The 17207-nt window shown below is 33.6% G+C and overlaps 1 protein-coding gene across 1 annotated transcript in view; it reads left to right on the top strand.

Annotated features, from left to right (window-relative positions):
* The window catches only part of LOC145284900 (chymotrypsin-like elastase family member 1), a 102599-nt gene that overhangs the window by 30381 nt on the left and 55011 nt on the right, over window positions 1-17207 (top strand). The window contains exons 3-4 of the mRNA XM_080133976.1: window positions 2672-2729; window positions 15231-15348. Coding sequence (XP_079990102.1) covers window positions 2672-2729; window positions 15231-15348 — 176 coding nt within the window. The remainder of the gene's footprint in view (window positions 1-2671; window positions 2730-15230; window positions 15349-17207) is intronic.

Raw genomic sequence — 17207 nt, 5'->3', positions numbered from 1 at the left:
GTCCGAAGAATTTAATTAAGTTTTATTTTCACAACGTATTGTTCACTGCAACCTTTGACCTTCTTATTTTGTTGAACTCGGGAATCTGCACGGAATTTAGAACAGAACCTTTTATTTAATCCACGGAATAGCATGCAATCGTTCTATCAGCTATTATTGGTTAGAAGTTCTAAGTAATTCGAAATTGTATTTTGGGTGTCGTCCGCACTGTAGACTGAGCTTTCATCCTCCAGAAGAGTGTCAATTTTACAACTAAATTTTACTAAGTGCTCTATGTGGCGCATTGAATAAAGTAATAGGGCTTCTACCTAGTTATGGCTGACGGAATGAGAGCATGCTACCCACGTGGATGAAATAAATAGGTTCCGTTCGAAATTACGTGCAGGTTTCCGAGCTCTAAAGAAAGATTTCCGAGTTCGACAAGATATGCATGAAGAACGTCGGAGATTACACCGACCGAAACATTGTGTAAATAGCACTCAAGATGAGACCAGTAGTTCGAAAAATCTAAATAATACGCCTTAGAGACAGTAAATCAATAATCGATCGTGTTCTGCAGTAAAGACGGAAAAACATTTGATGATAAATCAGTCTACGCAATAATGTATTCTTTACTACAAGCTTGATGCGTGTAAAAGATATAGCATTTCTAATTACTTTGCACATAGTAAAAAATTTAAAACATGTACAGTTCCCCAAAACTCAATAATACAGGTGTAACAAAGCTGACTTATTCCGATGCGGAACATAGATAACGATAGATTGCGTGAATTTACTGAATAGATAAGTATTTCCTTTGTATAGATCTAGTTTGCCTGAATAAAATAAAGACACGTCCTTCTCGCCGTTATAAAATGTAACAAAGAAACTCGGCCAATAACTTATGATGTATGTATGAGTATCGAAATTAGATTTATCAAATTGTATTGCGTTTTCCTTACACCGGCTAATTATTTACTTGTAAGAAAGAAGGTTCTTTGTTGATTCCATTTGAATAAATATTTGTGATAATTCATCATCATCATCGGTGGTTCTGCTGCTTTTAACAGCCTCGGCGACCACGGCTCTCCAAATTGTAGAGCCATGCTAATTTGGGAAAGGCAAATAAAGACAGAAGTTTCCCGTTGCTTTCCGTCTTGTTTCTGGGGTGCATTTCTATTGATTTAAACGCGCCCCCAGATACCAACCAGGAAATTTCAACGACTTGGCGCGGTACATACAGCACCTAGCCTTCCCAAATGGTCACCCATCTGGTACTGGCCAGGCTCGTCGTTGCTTACCTTCGGCGATCTGATGAGGACGGTGTGTCAACGTGATTATGGCGTATATGTGATAATTAACGTGCGATAATTAACGGTTCCATTTACTCACAGTTCTCCGTTCGTCACTTCACGTATTTATAGAAAGCGCTCAAACAAGGCATGAACCCACTTTATCTAAGGAGCTGCTGCTGCTACTACTACTACTACTACTAGTTCAAAAAATAGGAAATGACGTGTTAGCTAGATAGATTCCGACACAGAAAACAGCAATTCGCCCCCTTCTTTTAGAAACATTGTTCATTGAATGTGAGGATTAACGGACCAAAAAAAAAAAAAAAAAAAGAAAAGCGAAGTTAGAAGTTACAATGCTTCCAAAAATAAACCCAACGTCCTCTCTCTACTCTCATTAACGTTTCGTGATACATTTGACGACATACTATGTTACATATCCCCCCCCTCCTGAACAAAAACCTTACAAACACATTTTAGAAAAAAAAATGTTATTGATGCAAAACTTGATATATGGATGTACTAACATTTATACTGAGGGGCTGGTTTAATTTTTTTAATAAAAGTTAAACGTCTTTAATTAAACCAAATAAAATCTTATAATATTGTAAAATGACTTGACATAAATTATTTCTTTTTTATTTGAGATATTTACTGAAAAATGTCCTGGTTGCTATTATAACTCTTCCGAAAATGAAAACAGAAAATACTTCCGGCGAGTTATAGGGCAAAATCACCATCATTATATTTTAAATATTTAAATACCTTAATAAATCATTGATGATATAAATAGAATAGTCATTTAAAAACTCAGAGAATCTGAGATGCTGAAAACGTACATGAAACGATGAAAACAGTGATATGTTGTTTGATGTACCTATTTACTATGCCTCCCCACGGGACAGAGTTAGACACCAGAGTCGTTTTTAACGTGGAAAAAAGGTACAAAAATGAAAATTGTCTCAGTCGTGAAGGATTTCTCCTCCACTGAAAGAGAACAAGAAACAGAAGTGCAGCATCTGAAATGTAAATTGTGGATTTTTAATGATTAAATTTATAAATACAGACGTTCAGTTCAACGTTAGTATTTATTTAATGACTTTTCTTACATCTTTATTTTCTGAATTGTGAGTAGGACTTATTAAAAGACCAGTAAAAAAATACACTCGGAATGTAAATTTACTAAAAAAAAAAAAAAAACATCCAAAATTGTTTGTTTATTATTATAAGCATATTTTATGGAAACATTTTTTTCCCGTTTATTTATATTTTTTTTAGTTTGCACATCAGATATTTCTAATGGTTTCATTTAATTATTATTGAATAAAAACTGAATGAAAACTGAATGCAAAGACTTCAATCATAATTATATATCATTTTTAACATTTATTTTTCAACAGAGAAAATTTCATAGAGCCACATAAGTGGGTCGCCACGTTTGGCGACACAAGACTCGGGGTAAGTAAAATATAGTTTTGTTAAATTTGTATATTATTTTTATTTTTTACAAAACATTTTGTACTTACATAAAGAACATTTAAAACATTTTGTAGTTATAGAAAAGCATTTTGTTATTCTAGAAAGTCTATTAGAAAAGTGAATTTTAAGATATTTCATCAAACTGCATTAATTGTTTATAAAACCAATGGAATTCTAAAAGTCATTTTCTATTTGAAATATTAACTCATTAGGTCACACTATCCTACAAATTGGAAAGTAATATGGTTAAGTTTAAACATGGAAAAGTGAAGGACTTGTTGTTAAAACTGGAAAAGAAAAGGATAAGATATTCTAGTAAAAAAATAATAAATTTATAACTTAAAATATTGTAGTATTAAGAATTGATTATATATACTTGAATTAAAAAAATCTTAATGAATAAACCACTAGTTCATTTACTTTCTATGTTTAACCTTAACCATATTACTTTTCATGTCCATATTTTTCTATTGTAATCCATGATGTTTCCAGACTTCCAGTAAATTCACTTGTTCTTTGTTTAATTTCAGTCCTGTTTTTTGCCCCCATAAACACATATGTAATCACAATGTACGGCACTCATCTGCTTTCAATATATTCCCCCAATCTCCCTTTCATGCTTTCATTCTCGCTGTTTCGCTTGTTACTTCTCTTTTCGAGACAGCAGTGAATTAGTAGCAACAATAATCGCTGAAGCGACGTGGTTGCTATGGACACCAGTCATAAAAAGCATTGCTCACCTTCTTACATATTTTTACGATTTTGAACACCAGAAACTTCATCAAAACATTTGTTTTACTGAACTAAAATTGAAATTTTTATCACAATATAGCTGAGAAAGTGATCTATAAACTGTAATAATTGTTTGAAATTTTGTCGAAATATGAGCGAGCGGTGAACTTTTAAAGCAGTTCTAAATGACTAAGACTGCCACTTAACCATATATTCAAACACTACAGAAGTTGACTATATACTGTACTGTATTTTGTTACTAATTGTTTAATGCGGTTCTACTATATACATTTTTCATATTTCTACTTGTTACAATTTCTTTTAAATTAAGAAATTAAAAAAGAGAGATTCGTTTTCATTATTTAACTGACAATTATTTTTACACGAAGGAGAGATATTTATTAAAACATTTTAATTGTAAAAGGTTAAAAAGTGAAACTCAGATAAATCGTCTCACATAAGCCTATGTAATATGTAAAATTACTTTGTCTTTTAGTCATGCATTAATGAAGTTGATGGTCACTGGTTTAGGCTCCAAAACGATTCATAGAGTTTATTATATGATGCAGCGCAACTATATAATGATTGTCTCTGCGTTCTGTCAAACTCATTCTTCCTCGTATTTACTGATTTCCGCCTTTCGTTTAACATAAAGTAATGGAAAAAGAAAACACTTGAATATGTTTTATAAGGAATAAACATAGACGATGCAAGCGGGATTATCTTATAGATAAAGTTAGATTTTCATCTATTTGGTTGCTGGGAATAGATGTTTTTTGCCCCCCCCGACAAAAGGAGGGTGGACCTGTAAATCCACCCTTGTCCGTTCGTCCGCACTTTTCTAAAAAAACTACGCATTGGAATTTTTTTAAACTTTTGCACAAACATTAAACATGATATGAGTAAAAAAGTAACAGAACGGATTTTCCGGGAAAACTCCGGTTGCCTCCCTAGGAGTAGCTTTCATGTTAAAATGGTTAAAATTGACACTTTTGTGCTTATAAAAAAATTGATGCCTGCAATTTTTATAAAACTTTCTGAAAAGTTGTAACTAACTGATTTCTATATAATTTTGTTTGTCTATACTTCGCGATAACTCTTGGGTGTGGCTTAGCTGCTCTTTTAGGGATAATAAAAACATTCCATTTTTGGGACTATTTTACCATATTTGCCCAAAATTTTCTGTGTGTCTATTTAGCAGTTTTGCATGGTGCTGAACTAAAAATTAAATATGTTAGGGCCTTGGGGACTTTTGGGGTTAAATGGGGAGGACAAATAATGAACTTAGTCATTACTTTTTTTGCATGGTGCAGAACTCAAATTTCCATATGTTAAAGCTTAAAACTGCACCGTTTGTTCATTTTCATCCGGATTTAATGTCCCCTGGGAACTTTTGCGCAACATGGGGGGGTGGGGTGGGGTGCTGAAATTTCACTCACGCGGGACCATGCATGCTTCACTTGTTTTTTTTTTTACGATTTAGGTTGATAATTGATCTGTGTTCTAAATATACTTTTAATCTCGTTGAAAGCTTTTACTATTTGAGCCTAATTGGTGATTTTATTTTTATCTGATTATATTTAAATAAGACCGGTAGCTTTTGCGCTCTTTCTATTACATCTAGTCTCACTATATGTTCTATGACATTTAATATTGTTTCCCAATAATAAAAAAAAGTCGAGGATGGAGACAAAAACCACATCTCTCTCGAAAGCGCACTTTGCAGTCATTAAAAATAGTTAGAAAAAAATCACTATTTAACATGCACATACACCCCCCACACACAACCGCGCACACAAATATATATATATATATATATATATATATATTATTTGCCCTACTTCGGTATTGAGCATTCTTATATTAACCCCATTAGAACTTTATTGTTTTTTTTTCACCTCGGGAAAACATTAACCTAGAATTATATATATATGTGTGTGTGCGTGTATATATATATATATATATATATATGTATATATATATATATATGTATATATATACATATATATATATATATATACGTTTTATTTTTTATTACCGTTTTTTTTTCTGTTCAGTTACATTTTTGTTTCAGCTACACGACCGTTAAAACGGCCGTGTAGCTGAAACAAAAATGTAACTGAACAGAAAAAAACAGTAATAAAAAATAAAACGCGTATTTGCTCTACAACAGTATTGAGCACTTTTTCAGGTTTTTATTAAATACCATTTCTACTAAATATATATACATATATATATGTGTGTGTGTGTTTATATATATATGCATGTGTGTGTGTGTATATATACACACATACATACATATATATATGTGTGTGTGTATATATATACACGCACACACATACATATATATATATATATATATATATATATATATATATATATATATATAAGCGCAACCCGTATTAACGTTAACAGCGTTTTTTTACTAATGAATCCTCATCCATCACATTACAGATTACTTATGTTAAGAATAAATAGATTAGAAAATACTTTTAAAGATCATTTCGCGACTTTGTCGTGTTTCCATTATTTATATTGATCTTGTTCTATCATAGGAAATACTGATTCAATATGAGGTGAGGTTTCTGTTTTTGCATTACACAATCTGCACATCAGGGATCTGTACGTCAGGGATCAGTTTTATTAATATTGTCACAACGCCTGAAAGGATGAAATTGAAATCGAGTGAGCATTATTTCTTCATATATAAATTAAATATCTTTCGTTCCAAAGAAATGATCATCCAAATAGAACGTTTTCTTATCATCTGAATATTATAGAAGGTTGGAAGTAATAATTAGGTAAAAAATATTTACAAAAAATATTTTTACTATAATAAATGATGTTTTACTGAATGGCAGAATAGCAGACGCCATGTTTTATTTCAATTTGCTCTTTTGTGTAGTGTTTGGAAGTCAATCAATTATTCAGGAATAGAATTATAGCCACGGCGGCGTTAGTTATAAAAATGATCACCTGTAAGTTGGTAGTGATGCTAGTTGTGTTTTTATGTGTGAATAAAGTTACACCAATTTCTATGTATGACTATTTTGTGAGAGTTGTTGTGAGAATTTATTAACTCCAATAAAACTGACTGATAATTTCCAAAACTTCGTTTCAATTATGGGCATAAAACGTGTCCATATTGGAATTCTATATGGCGCTTGTGTTTAAAGAGCTATTGTGATTGGAAGTAGACGGGAAAGTTAATATTACTTAAGTTCGGTATGTTTATATCTTCCTTTTATATAATAAAGATAAGTTATATGGATAGAAGGTTTAAGTAACTCTGCGAAGGGGAAAATCCGTAAAGTTCGCATTGAACACAGATTTTTTAAAGCGTGTTAGAAATATACATTGGAATGTTCGATATAAATTATGACTTTATATTGCAAACGTTTGCTTACAAACGGCCATTCTACTTTGCCTCAGCTTACGTATTAATAATCTTTCGTGCCAAAGAAGTGATCATCCAAATAGAACGTTTTCGTTTCATTTGAATGCTTCCATCTTCGATGTGTTGTGTATACGCTGAGAGCGATCGTCCCATTGTTAGTTTCACTTCGAATGACACTCTACACCGGACACAATGGTCACTTGTTCTATCTATAGCACGTTTTGCGAACTCTCTTGTCTTCATGAACGCTCGCCTTTGCAAGCAGCAATTTATTCAATGACAATAAGATTCTGTCTACAAACCTGAATTATGGAAATAAAGCAAAGTGAGAATTAATATAGATCTTATGAGTGTAAAGAAGATAGACCAGCAACCGTGTCTCGTTTTCCCCCTCGTGAGGAAAGATGCAGACACAAAACTAGTTTTTAATGTAGGGACCCCCCCCCCTCGATAAAAGGCATCTGCGTTTGAACGATAAAGAAATAAATGTCTTTCCCAATGAAGAACGTATAATGAATAAACGTCTGGAGAAAAAAAAAATTGATATTGCCAAAAAAAAAAAAAACCGGCGCAGTTTTAGAAGTACTGATTTGTTTCTTTGATTTTCAACGACTTTACATGGTATTATGGGATGTTTTGGGACACCTCTCCTATTTTCATTAGATTTTGTCACCTGAATCGTAAATACAAGAAATACATATAGAACATTTTCTTTTGACAAGAGAAAAATTATTAGAAAAAATTAGAAAAATAAACATAGGTATAAATAAATTTAAAAAGAACAGGTATAATATAACATTTTCAAGTCTAGCGTGAGCAAGTTTCTGTTTAGCAGTCCTTTTAAAAAATAAACACTACTCAAGTTCCATCATCACTGACAATAACGGTGAAGTCTCAACGTCCACCTTATCCTCGAGTAGGTTTTTGAGCTTTGTTTATTTTTACTACGGGGGTCAACGCTTATCAATCAAGTAACTTTTTTGTTTTGGATAATAAATCAAATATTCGGTATGCAATATTATATATTATGATGATGGACTCTCTCGTCGTGTTCGACGCATAAGGGTCATAAATCCACTTTGTTATACTCTGCTTTTAATGTCTGTATCTCATGTGTGACACAAGGCCAGTTCTGCACCCACAAGCCAAGCTGCACGACTCATGAGTGACGGAATGAGCAGGCGTAGTTTCTATTAACACTCTATGTAGATTAGTTTGATAATATATCTTCGATTGAATCACATGAATTTTAGTTTTCTATATTGTATTGAGGATGCGCGAAGTTATTCCATGAAAACTTTCACAACTTCCAAAACTATTTCTCCAATCAGACTGCAATTTGTATTGTGAATGCCGTTATGAAAGAACACCAAATCAGTCCTAAAGCATACTTGCAGCCATCCACACAAACCCCGAAAACCTAGAGTCAAAAATATTGCCTTTCAAATCAGTAGCAATACTTTAAAATGCTTGTCGCAATCACCACCCCTTTTCCATGTAACTCAAATCCCCCCCTTCTCCGAATTTAACTCGCTAATAGTTCAATAAACACCCTGGCTCTCCACTGTATGCTAACACTGACCATGTGCGGCTTATCAAACCCCTTTATTCTCCAGTTTTCTCAACCCACCGTACATTTGCTTCTCACTTGAAGACGATTCTGTACGGAATCATAAACGTTCGTGACACATAAGAAATTATCACTTTGGTATAAAAATCCAAAAGTTAATAAAATAAAAATCGAACAAAATAAAAAAAGAATAATTAAACAGAAGCTCTCTGTTATTTTTAACAATCTTTATCCACACACACACACACACACACACACACACACACACACACACACACACACACACACACACACACACACACACATATATATATATGTATATTATACTAGCAGTAGTGCCCATCGTTACCCGAGTGTTTGATGGTGTGTTGAGCAAAAAAAAAAAAAAAAAAAAATGGTAGTAGGCAGGCAGGCTCGAAGTACCGCGAAGAAGTGAAAAAAGTAACGTCTTTGCTGTTGCGTCCATCGCAAAACCAGAAGTGACGAACGTCAAAATTAATGTCAATCGAAAAGAGTGGATGACTTTCGAAAATATCGGCGAAAAAAATCCGACCCCTCCCTGTACAAAACTCCCCGTCGAAGGAGAAGGAATTAATGTTGTTGGCTAATTTTTCGATAGTTATCGTCCGAAAGTTCAAGGTTTAAATCACTACCGGTTTCGTCACGTTACGACGTGTCTGTCAAAAGTTTTAGGCAGACGTACAAACAGACATACATAGATTTAAACAGACAGGTGAGATTTATATTATATATATGTATATATATATATATATATATATTCACATGTGTAAAGGCGATTGTGTGTGCATTTTAGAACAGTACATAAATACAAATAATAATCTACTTTCCCGTCCATTATCAGCTTATTAGCCTTTCTTTATCAATTATATCAGTATTTTCCCTTTTTCTTAATTTCTTTTTTCTGTAAAGATTGTTTGAGATGGGATTGTTTCTCTCATCTAAGACAAATTGCGTCTTGTAATTAAATGCTGATGGCGTCTGTCTTAAAACATTTCCTTTTATTCTGGTACACTTCCCGACGGAAATACACATTTAATGCATTGTCACTGTTTAGAGTCGGCTTATGAGTAAAGCAGATCCTTAGTAAGAAAACACCAAGCACAACACGATTTTACTCAAAACAAATCAATACTTAATTTTATTCGCTAGTAAAAATTATTTTGTACATATTATTAACGACTTTGTCAACAAATGTTTTTAAGTTAAGGTCGTATTAAGATAACTAGGACGGATGTGATATTGCAGACTGGATGGGTTAAGAGGTAAATCACACTGACGTCTTAATTTTGATATGACCTGATTGTCCGGCGTGTTTTCATGTTCTTTTTATTTTTATAGCAAAGACACGTTATTAGCGCGATTTAGCGCGTTATCTTTTTATATTTCACTGCTACATAAATTAGTCATTTATTTGTTAAATTCCTTTGCCTATGAAGTAGAGTTATTCCCCCTTGCCAGCGGAATAGAATTATTCCTCTTTTCTCATGTAGTAAAGTTATTCCCTTTTGTCCATGGTGTAGATTTATTCCCCATTGGGTAAAGTTATTCCTTATTGTCAATGGAGTAAACTCATTCCATCTTGTCATGAAGTAGAATTATCCTTCCTTTCACATAAAGTAGTCATTTCACTTTTCCCACGGAGTAGAGTTATTCCTCATAGAATACAGTTGTTACATATTGGGGACCGTACGTCAGTGACGAGTAAGTTAGCTAGTGTGAATTTTGACAAGGGTCACACTGAGTGTATGATAATCTAAATCAGTAAAACGGAATCAAAGTTGAATGAAAGATGGGCGACTTAAAGTTAAGACATAAGCAACAATATATTATATATATTGTAAAGTTGTTGTTAATTTTCTTGAACGGTGCCGTTACATTTTAAGGGGTTCAAGACGCAAAAGGAAAAAAGAAAGAAATTTTACTCAGCTTTTTCTAGTTGAAATAAAAGGCATTTATTCATGGTACTTTCAAAACAACGCACTGCATCTTGTTTTAAAGTCTTAGTTCGTCATGTAATTAACAAAACTCTGCCGTGTCGCACACGTGACCTTTCTCCTTCCGCGTAGATGTGTCTGCTCTATCCCAGTCACCACCACGTGTTTTTTTTTAATTATCTCTGCTCTTCTTTTCGCTGCTATATCTGCAACTCGCCCCACGCGCACAGGCGTTCGTCCACTTTTCTTTTTCAAAAGTTCCTCTTACACAGAATCGTGCTTTCAAGACCTCTGATTGCTCCCATGCCACACGTTCGTCGCACGTTACGTAGTTCATTTTATTATCCGCGTTTCTTTTCCTTCTCTTTCCCCGCTATGATATCACTTCGCGCACCGACTTAGTCATTTGCATATGTAAGATACTGTTACTGCTGTTTCTGTTAATGAACGATCTTATTAATGCTTGATTGTGAACATAATATCAACAAAATTTAATATTTGGTAAACATCCACTTATTTTCACTGACTGTTTGGTATTGTCGATTAAATGATCTAATTAATTTTTTGTAAAATTTAGCCGTTATTCCTTCCCGTTCGCGTTTCAATAATTCCCATAGATGATCCTAGTTTTTGTTTTTTTTCTGGACCATTTCTCCACCTGTCTTTCAAACATTTGATTCAGGCTATTGAATTCAGGTTAGGGGTCTGTGCTGGTCGCTTTATTTAAAGAAGTGATTGCCTAAATAAAGGCATAGCTTTCTGAACCTTGTGACAAAGTGCATAGTCCTGCATGAAAATAAGACGTAATGTAGTACATACGTTTACACACGCGTTAACATGTAGATATTTCACGACCCAACACATTGTAGCTAAGTACGTCGCAAGGAAGAGAATACAAGTAATAACTGAACTCAATTTTTCTTTTGTAATAACGCCATTTATTTCCGGGTATTTCCTGAATAAAATGTGATCGTCTTCCTTTGCGTGATCGTGCTCCTCTGAACTCTCGCCATCCACATCTCTAACATGACTTCGAACGTGTTCCTGACCGTGCCCCGCCATCCCTTGCACACGTTCTTTTTTATAGTCTTTTTCTTCATCCTTACGGTGACATCATTTTACATTTCGTATGCATTTTTATATCTTTGTAACCGATCGCGGACGCGTGTATGTACACGCGTCCGCGATCGGTTACAAAGATATTTATATAGATCATGGTATAATCTTGGTACCATATATATTTATAAATATATATCATGTATATGCTATTAAAGAAGCTTTTTGTAAATCTTAGCATGTCTTGACTAATCAATGCTATTTCCGTGATTTGGTACACTGTCTTATATTTTACTGATGGTCATTTATTTCTCTAATTCCTTTGCCCGTAAAGTAATTTCCCCTATAAAATGGTAGAGTTATTCCTTTTTGCCCATGGTGTATATTTATTCCCCGTTGTGTGAAGTTGAAGCCTGGATAGGTGATCTTATTTTTTTTAACCCCAGGACAAAAAATTATGTATAAATATTTTTTCTTTGTTACAAGGAAAATACAACGAATATTTATTGGACAATTTTAACCAAACAATAAGAAAATTCAAATTCAAATTTCAATCAAGAAAAACCAACACTCATTGTATTTATGAAACTTCAATTCTATGTCACTGACGAAATGTAACGTTTAAATAACACAAAACACTCATTCGGGCCAAATCAAAGTGTAGTATCTGTTCTGATACTTCAATTTTTTGTTCTCAGTTTGTGGAGAAGAAATCCTTACCGACTATGACGACTTTTATTTTTGTTCCTTTTCTCCACATTAAAAAAAGACCTTGGTGTCTCACTCTGCCCTCGTGGAAGGAAAAGTAAATAAGAACATTCAATGAAGGGAAACATATACGCGAATTGTAAATTTCTGCAGATGAACCACACCATGACATTGCCGAAACTAAACTTAGCAGTCTTCATGACACGGAACTTTCATGCACAATGTTTATTTTACCTAGATCCTATCTGTAGAACAAAATACTGCACATATGAAAATCTAATGTAAACAAATACTCCATGGAAAATGAATACTTTTATATAATCTTCTGCTCATTCTACGCACTGTTTTTAATCTTCTCATGACGGCGGTCACCCTAATTCTAGGAGTAAGTCATCGTTGAAAAATAAATTATTTTGATTTTTCTACTGAATAATTTGTAATCATCGGAACAATAGTAATCCATTTCTTAGTTTTCTGCGTATTTCTCTAATCACCTCCAACTCTAGGTTGATTCAATCACTCTCTAATTTTTTTAATGTCTCTGTAAGAAAAACTCTTTCTTTTTTCAGCGTGGCCATTTAATTTACATACGTGTGTTTGTACAAACTATAAACACGTAAAATAGTTGACTGAATAGGTCTCTTTATTATTATTATAAGTATTATTATTTACCTATTTTATAATAATAATAAATGAAAATAATTGTAGAAACCTAATAAAGGGCATGGGCAGTATTCCTAGTAAGATACCCCGGACCGTTTATAAGTTGGACTAAAGTAGAACTGAGGCATCTCGACCAGAAGATTAGGAAATTTACGACCATACACAATGAATTACATCCAAAGGATGATGTCCACCGGCTCTACGTGAAAAGGAAAGTTGGAAGAACGCTGGTTTGTATAAAAGACTGTGTGAATGAAAAAAAAAATGAGAAAAATATATAATGTTGAACACAGAAAGGATTATTACCACAGTAAAAGACACTAAAACATTGAACAAAAAGGTAAGGGATAAGACGAGAAAAGAATAATGGCAAAGGACACAGACACGGACAATTCATAAAAATGACAAAAAAAAAAAATGACTCACGAAAAATTTTGACATGGCTTCGAATAGGACACCTAAACAGAAAAAAACCTAATCCCCAATAACAGCCACAGCAAATAACGCAATTAGAATCAACTACATCAAAGCAAAGGCTGGCAAAGCACAAGAAAAAGCAAATGCAGACTTTGTTGACTAAGAAACGAAATTATAAACCACATAAGTGAATGCAGCAAACTAGTCTAAAAGGAATACAAGAGTATGCATGATTTCCATTGTACTGCCTTTCCCATTGGATCATGCAAACGACTGCATGTTGAACACCTAAACGAATGGTACAAGCGCAAACAAGCGGTAGTACTTTTTGGTTTTTACTTGGGAGTCACCACTTATCAAGGTCGGAAGGTCACTCTAGAATAATGGTTAATGACTGTAAGATGGTAGTGTAGTTAATTGTGTAAATTGAGTAGAATTTGATTATTTATGGGGACGGTTCAAGAAGAACTTTTGACATTGGATTTGAAAACTACCATGTATTTTTAGGGAAGCAAGCCAGCAGAACGGTGTATTACAGGCGGGCACTTCTGAGAAAGAACTTTGTTTATGGAAGTTGCGTTTAGATTTAGGCACAGATAGAGAGTGGGGGGGGGGAATCGCAATTCCAGCATATCACAGGGTGAATTACAAGGAGACAAAAAAAAAAAAAAAAAAAAAACGGAGAAAACTGGCCAGAGTGCTGAAAGAGATAAGGAAGATGAAGAAAGCCAAGATAACATCAATTACAGTATGAGCACTAGGAACAATACCGCAAAACTTTGAAAAAAAGGATTGGAGAAATTGGAATCGGATGGATTGGCTGAGAAGATACGACGAACAGAAAAAAAAACGACTGAAATCCTAAAGAAACCTTTCAATGCAGAAACTAATCCATATGAGCTATGAACTTAAGCGAACATATAGAAATTGCAACAGAAGTAAAACAAAAAGATAGAAGAACACATAAAATCAAGAAAAATGAAAACGTATAGTTATAAGTTATCCCCCCTCCTCAACCCAACATCATACAGTCGGCATCACCAAATAGTTGTGAATGGTCAAGGAGGATGGAAAGACCGAGAACAATAAACACTATGAGATGAATGCGAAGAGAACTGGGACTTTAGAGAAGCTTTTTACCAATAAAATTCAAATAAATACCAATGGTTGTTGCCAACGGAAACCAATGATAAACGACTGTTGCGATGACTCAAATTCATTTGCAAAGATTATCGGCAAAGATGGAAAGTACTGGAAATCTGGAGAACACTACAGGTTATTTTCAAAGAGCAATCTTTGATGATGGACCACATGAAAAGTCTTGGTGAAGAATAATACTAAATAATGATAATGATAAAAAATAATTGAAAATTAACTGCATCATTCCCTACAATAAAAACGATAAAGTCGGCATTACCGGCGTTACATCAAATAGGCATGAAGTGTCAAAGAGGGTGGAGAGGCCGATAAGAGAAAACACTAACCAAATCTCCAATGGATGAATTATGAAGAGGACTGGAACCTTGGAGAGGCTTATTGGGACCAAAATTCCAGTGAATACATTACCAACGAGAAGTCAATGATAAGTGGCTGCTGCGATAACGTAAAGCAATTTGTAAAGGCTATAGAATGAAGTGGAGAGTACTAAAAATCTGAGACTTATTACCCAAAGTTCAGGAACACCACTGATTGTTGTCAGGTTATAATCAGAGATTACTCACTCTGTGAGAACTCCTAGTGAATCGTGCTGCTGCTACTACTACTACTACTACTACTACTACTATTACTACAAATTCGGATAATATAGATTATTGTTGCCAAAAGAATGTCTTAACAGATATATCCCAGTTAGATGTTATTCGAAAATTTACAAAATAACATTAATATTGTGTCGTGGTTGCGACCCAATGGGCCACAGTTCATTAAGTATATTTATAAAGTTGCTTTTATTTGTGTATTTCTATACATATTTATCCTTGTAGGATACAGTCCAAGGTCTCAATATTGACATTACTAACTTCGTCCATAACAATAAAAACTGGTTGCCCGTCCAGAGACGAATAAGTAAAATCATTTTGCATCCCCAGTATAGGAAGACAGGTGAGTTTACTTTCAAATTATATTCGAATCTTTGTATGTCTAAGATAAAAAGTATGTCTGGAATTTAATGTAGGATAACAACATTTATCACAATTCTAAACACTAAATACATAGTTCCTGATATTAACAGACGTTAGGTCTAATCCACTTTCATATTCTTCTCTTCCACACTTTTATGCATTGCTGGAAAGATTCTCCTTGAATGCTTTTTTTCTCTAACTAAACAACCTGAAAAAGAGTAACCAAGCGCACATTAAAACATGCAATGGTTGCAGTGAATCTAAGCTACAATCATACATATTCGAAATTTTATATTAGGTGAATACACGTTGTACTCATTTCGGTCATAAATCCCACGGCACATATATCACCAAGTCTTTATATATTTGAGAGTGACCTCGTTTGAGGTTTCCGATGAATATCAACGTGAACTATGGAAGATTGTTGAGTTGTTAAACCGATGCCTTTCAGGCGAAAATTTTATTATGTCATGTCGAAATTAATACACATTCTAAACATTATGAAAAATAATCCAGTAAAATCACACACAATTACGTTCTGTTTTAAAATGGTGGACTTTTAATTGAAGATATTTTAAGCCAGTTTGTCAAACTGAATTGGACGCATAAGCCCTTCATATTTAAACATACGAGGAAATCGATAATTCGATAAATTCTATATTTATTTGTAACCTATCAGTTCAGCCCGGCTTTGTTTGGGTCCTATATACTGTTCATAACTTTATGTGCATATATATATAGAGAGAGAGAGAAAATAAAAAAGGAACAAACCGTATTATGTGTTCACCAACGTTTCGTCTTTATTTCGAGACTTCCTCTGGGTGAATGAGATTAATAAACCCCCCCAAAAAAAAAAAATATATACCAGTACAAAATATTTGAAAAAGTTTCACGTGCACAGTGTGACGCTGTTCTATTTAAGAGAAACGGAAAAATTGATGTTGGAAATTCAAAAAGGAAGGGAGGCTGGCGCTGTTAAAGAGAAGGAAATTTTAGTGACGTCAATTAGTCGTTAATTTAATTTTAAAACTATGAACGCAAGTTTATATTCTTATTGGGAAAAAGATATATCTGTTGAAATTTAAATATAAGTTTGTAACAGGAATGAAATGAGTGTTTTTTATGTAATTTATTGATTGAGATTATGTGTTAATTATTACAGGGGGTGTTTGAATGGTGTGAGAAAGTTAACCTGTGTCCACAGTTAAATAATGTTCTTTTAATAACAGTTTACTTATTAATGGCGCTATGTTATAGAAACCTCCACGTTGTTTAATAGTGCTTGAAATTGCGATAAGCGCAGATTCAAGGAGTCTCCGGCGCGGTTTATTTGAAATAAATTTAACTACTTTTGCTTGTTTAAAATCAAAGGTGTGGTTATGTTGCAATGAATGAGAGAATAATGCACTTAGAGAATTGCTATTTTTTATATCTCTTTTGTGTTCATTGAGCCTTTTTTCCAATTTACGCTGAGTTTCACCAACGTATTTATGATGGCAATTATGGCAAGGAATAGTATATATACCTCCATCGGTTTCTTCTTACGCGCTTTCAGAATTTGCAGTCCTGAATATCTGGACGAAGAATTCAAATACCTTACAAACATTTTGAAAACCTTGCAATATCCGACATATTTCATATTGAATGCTAAGAGAAAAGCCACACAAATATTTTCCAGAATAAATAATAATACAAAATCATACACACCAGACCTTTCTCTCATAAACAGACATCTTCTTTTACCTACACACACCAATAATACAATAATTTATAACACACTAAATAAACTAAAAATTCCTATCGTACAAACCACATCACTAACCATAAGACATATATTAA

Source organism: Euprymna scolopes, chromosome 9 (genome assembly GCF_053919585.1).
Source record: "Euprymna scolopes isolate OS-2025 chromosome 9, ASM5391958v1, whole genome shotgun sequence".
Classification (NCBI taxonomy): domain Eukaryota; kingdom Metazoa; phylum Mollusca; class Cephalopoda; order Sepiida; family Sepiolidae; genus Euprymna; species Euprymna scolopes.
Note: the sequence above shows the minus strand (reverse complement) of the source record. Positions and strands in the feature narration are given on the sequence as shown.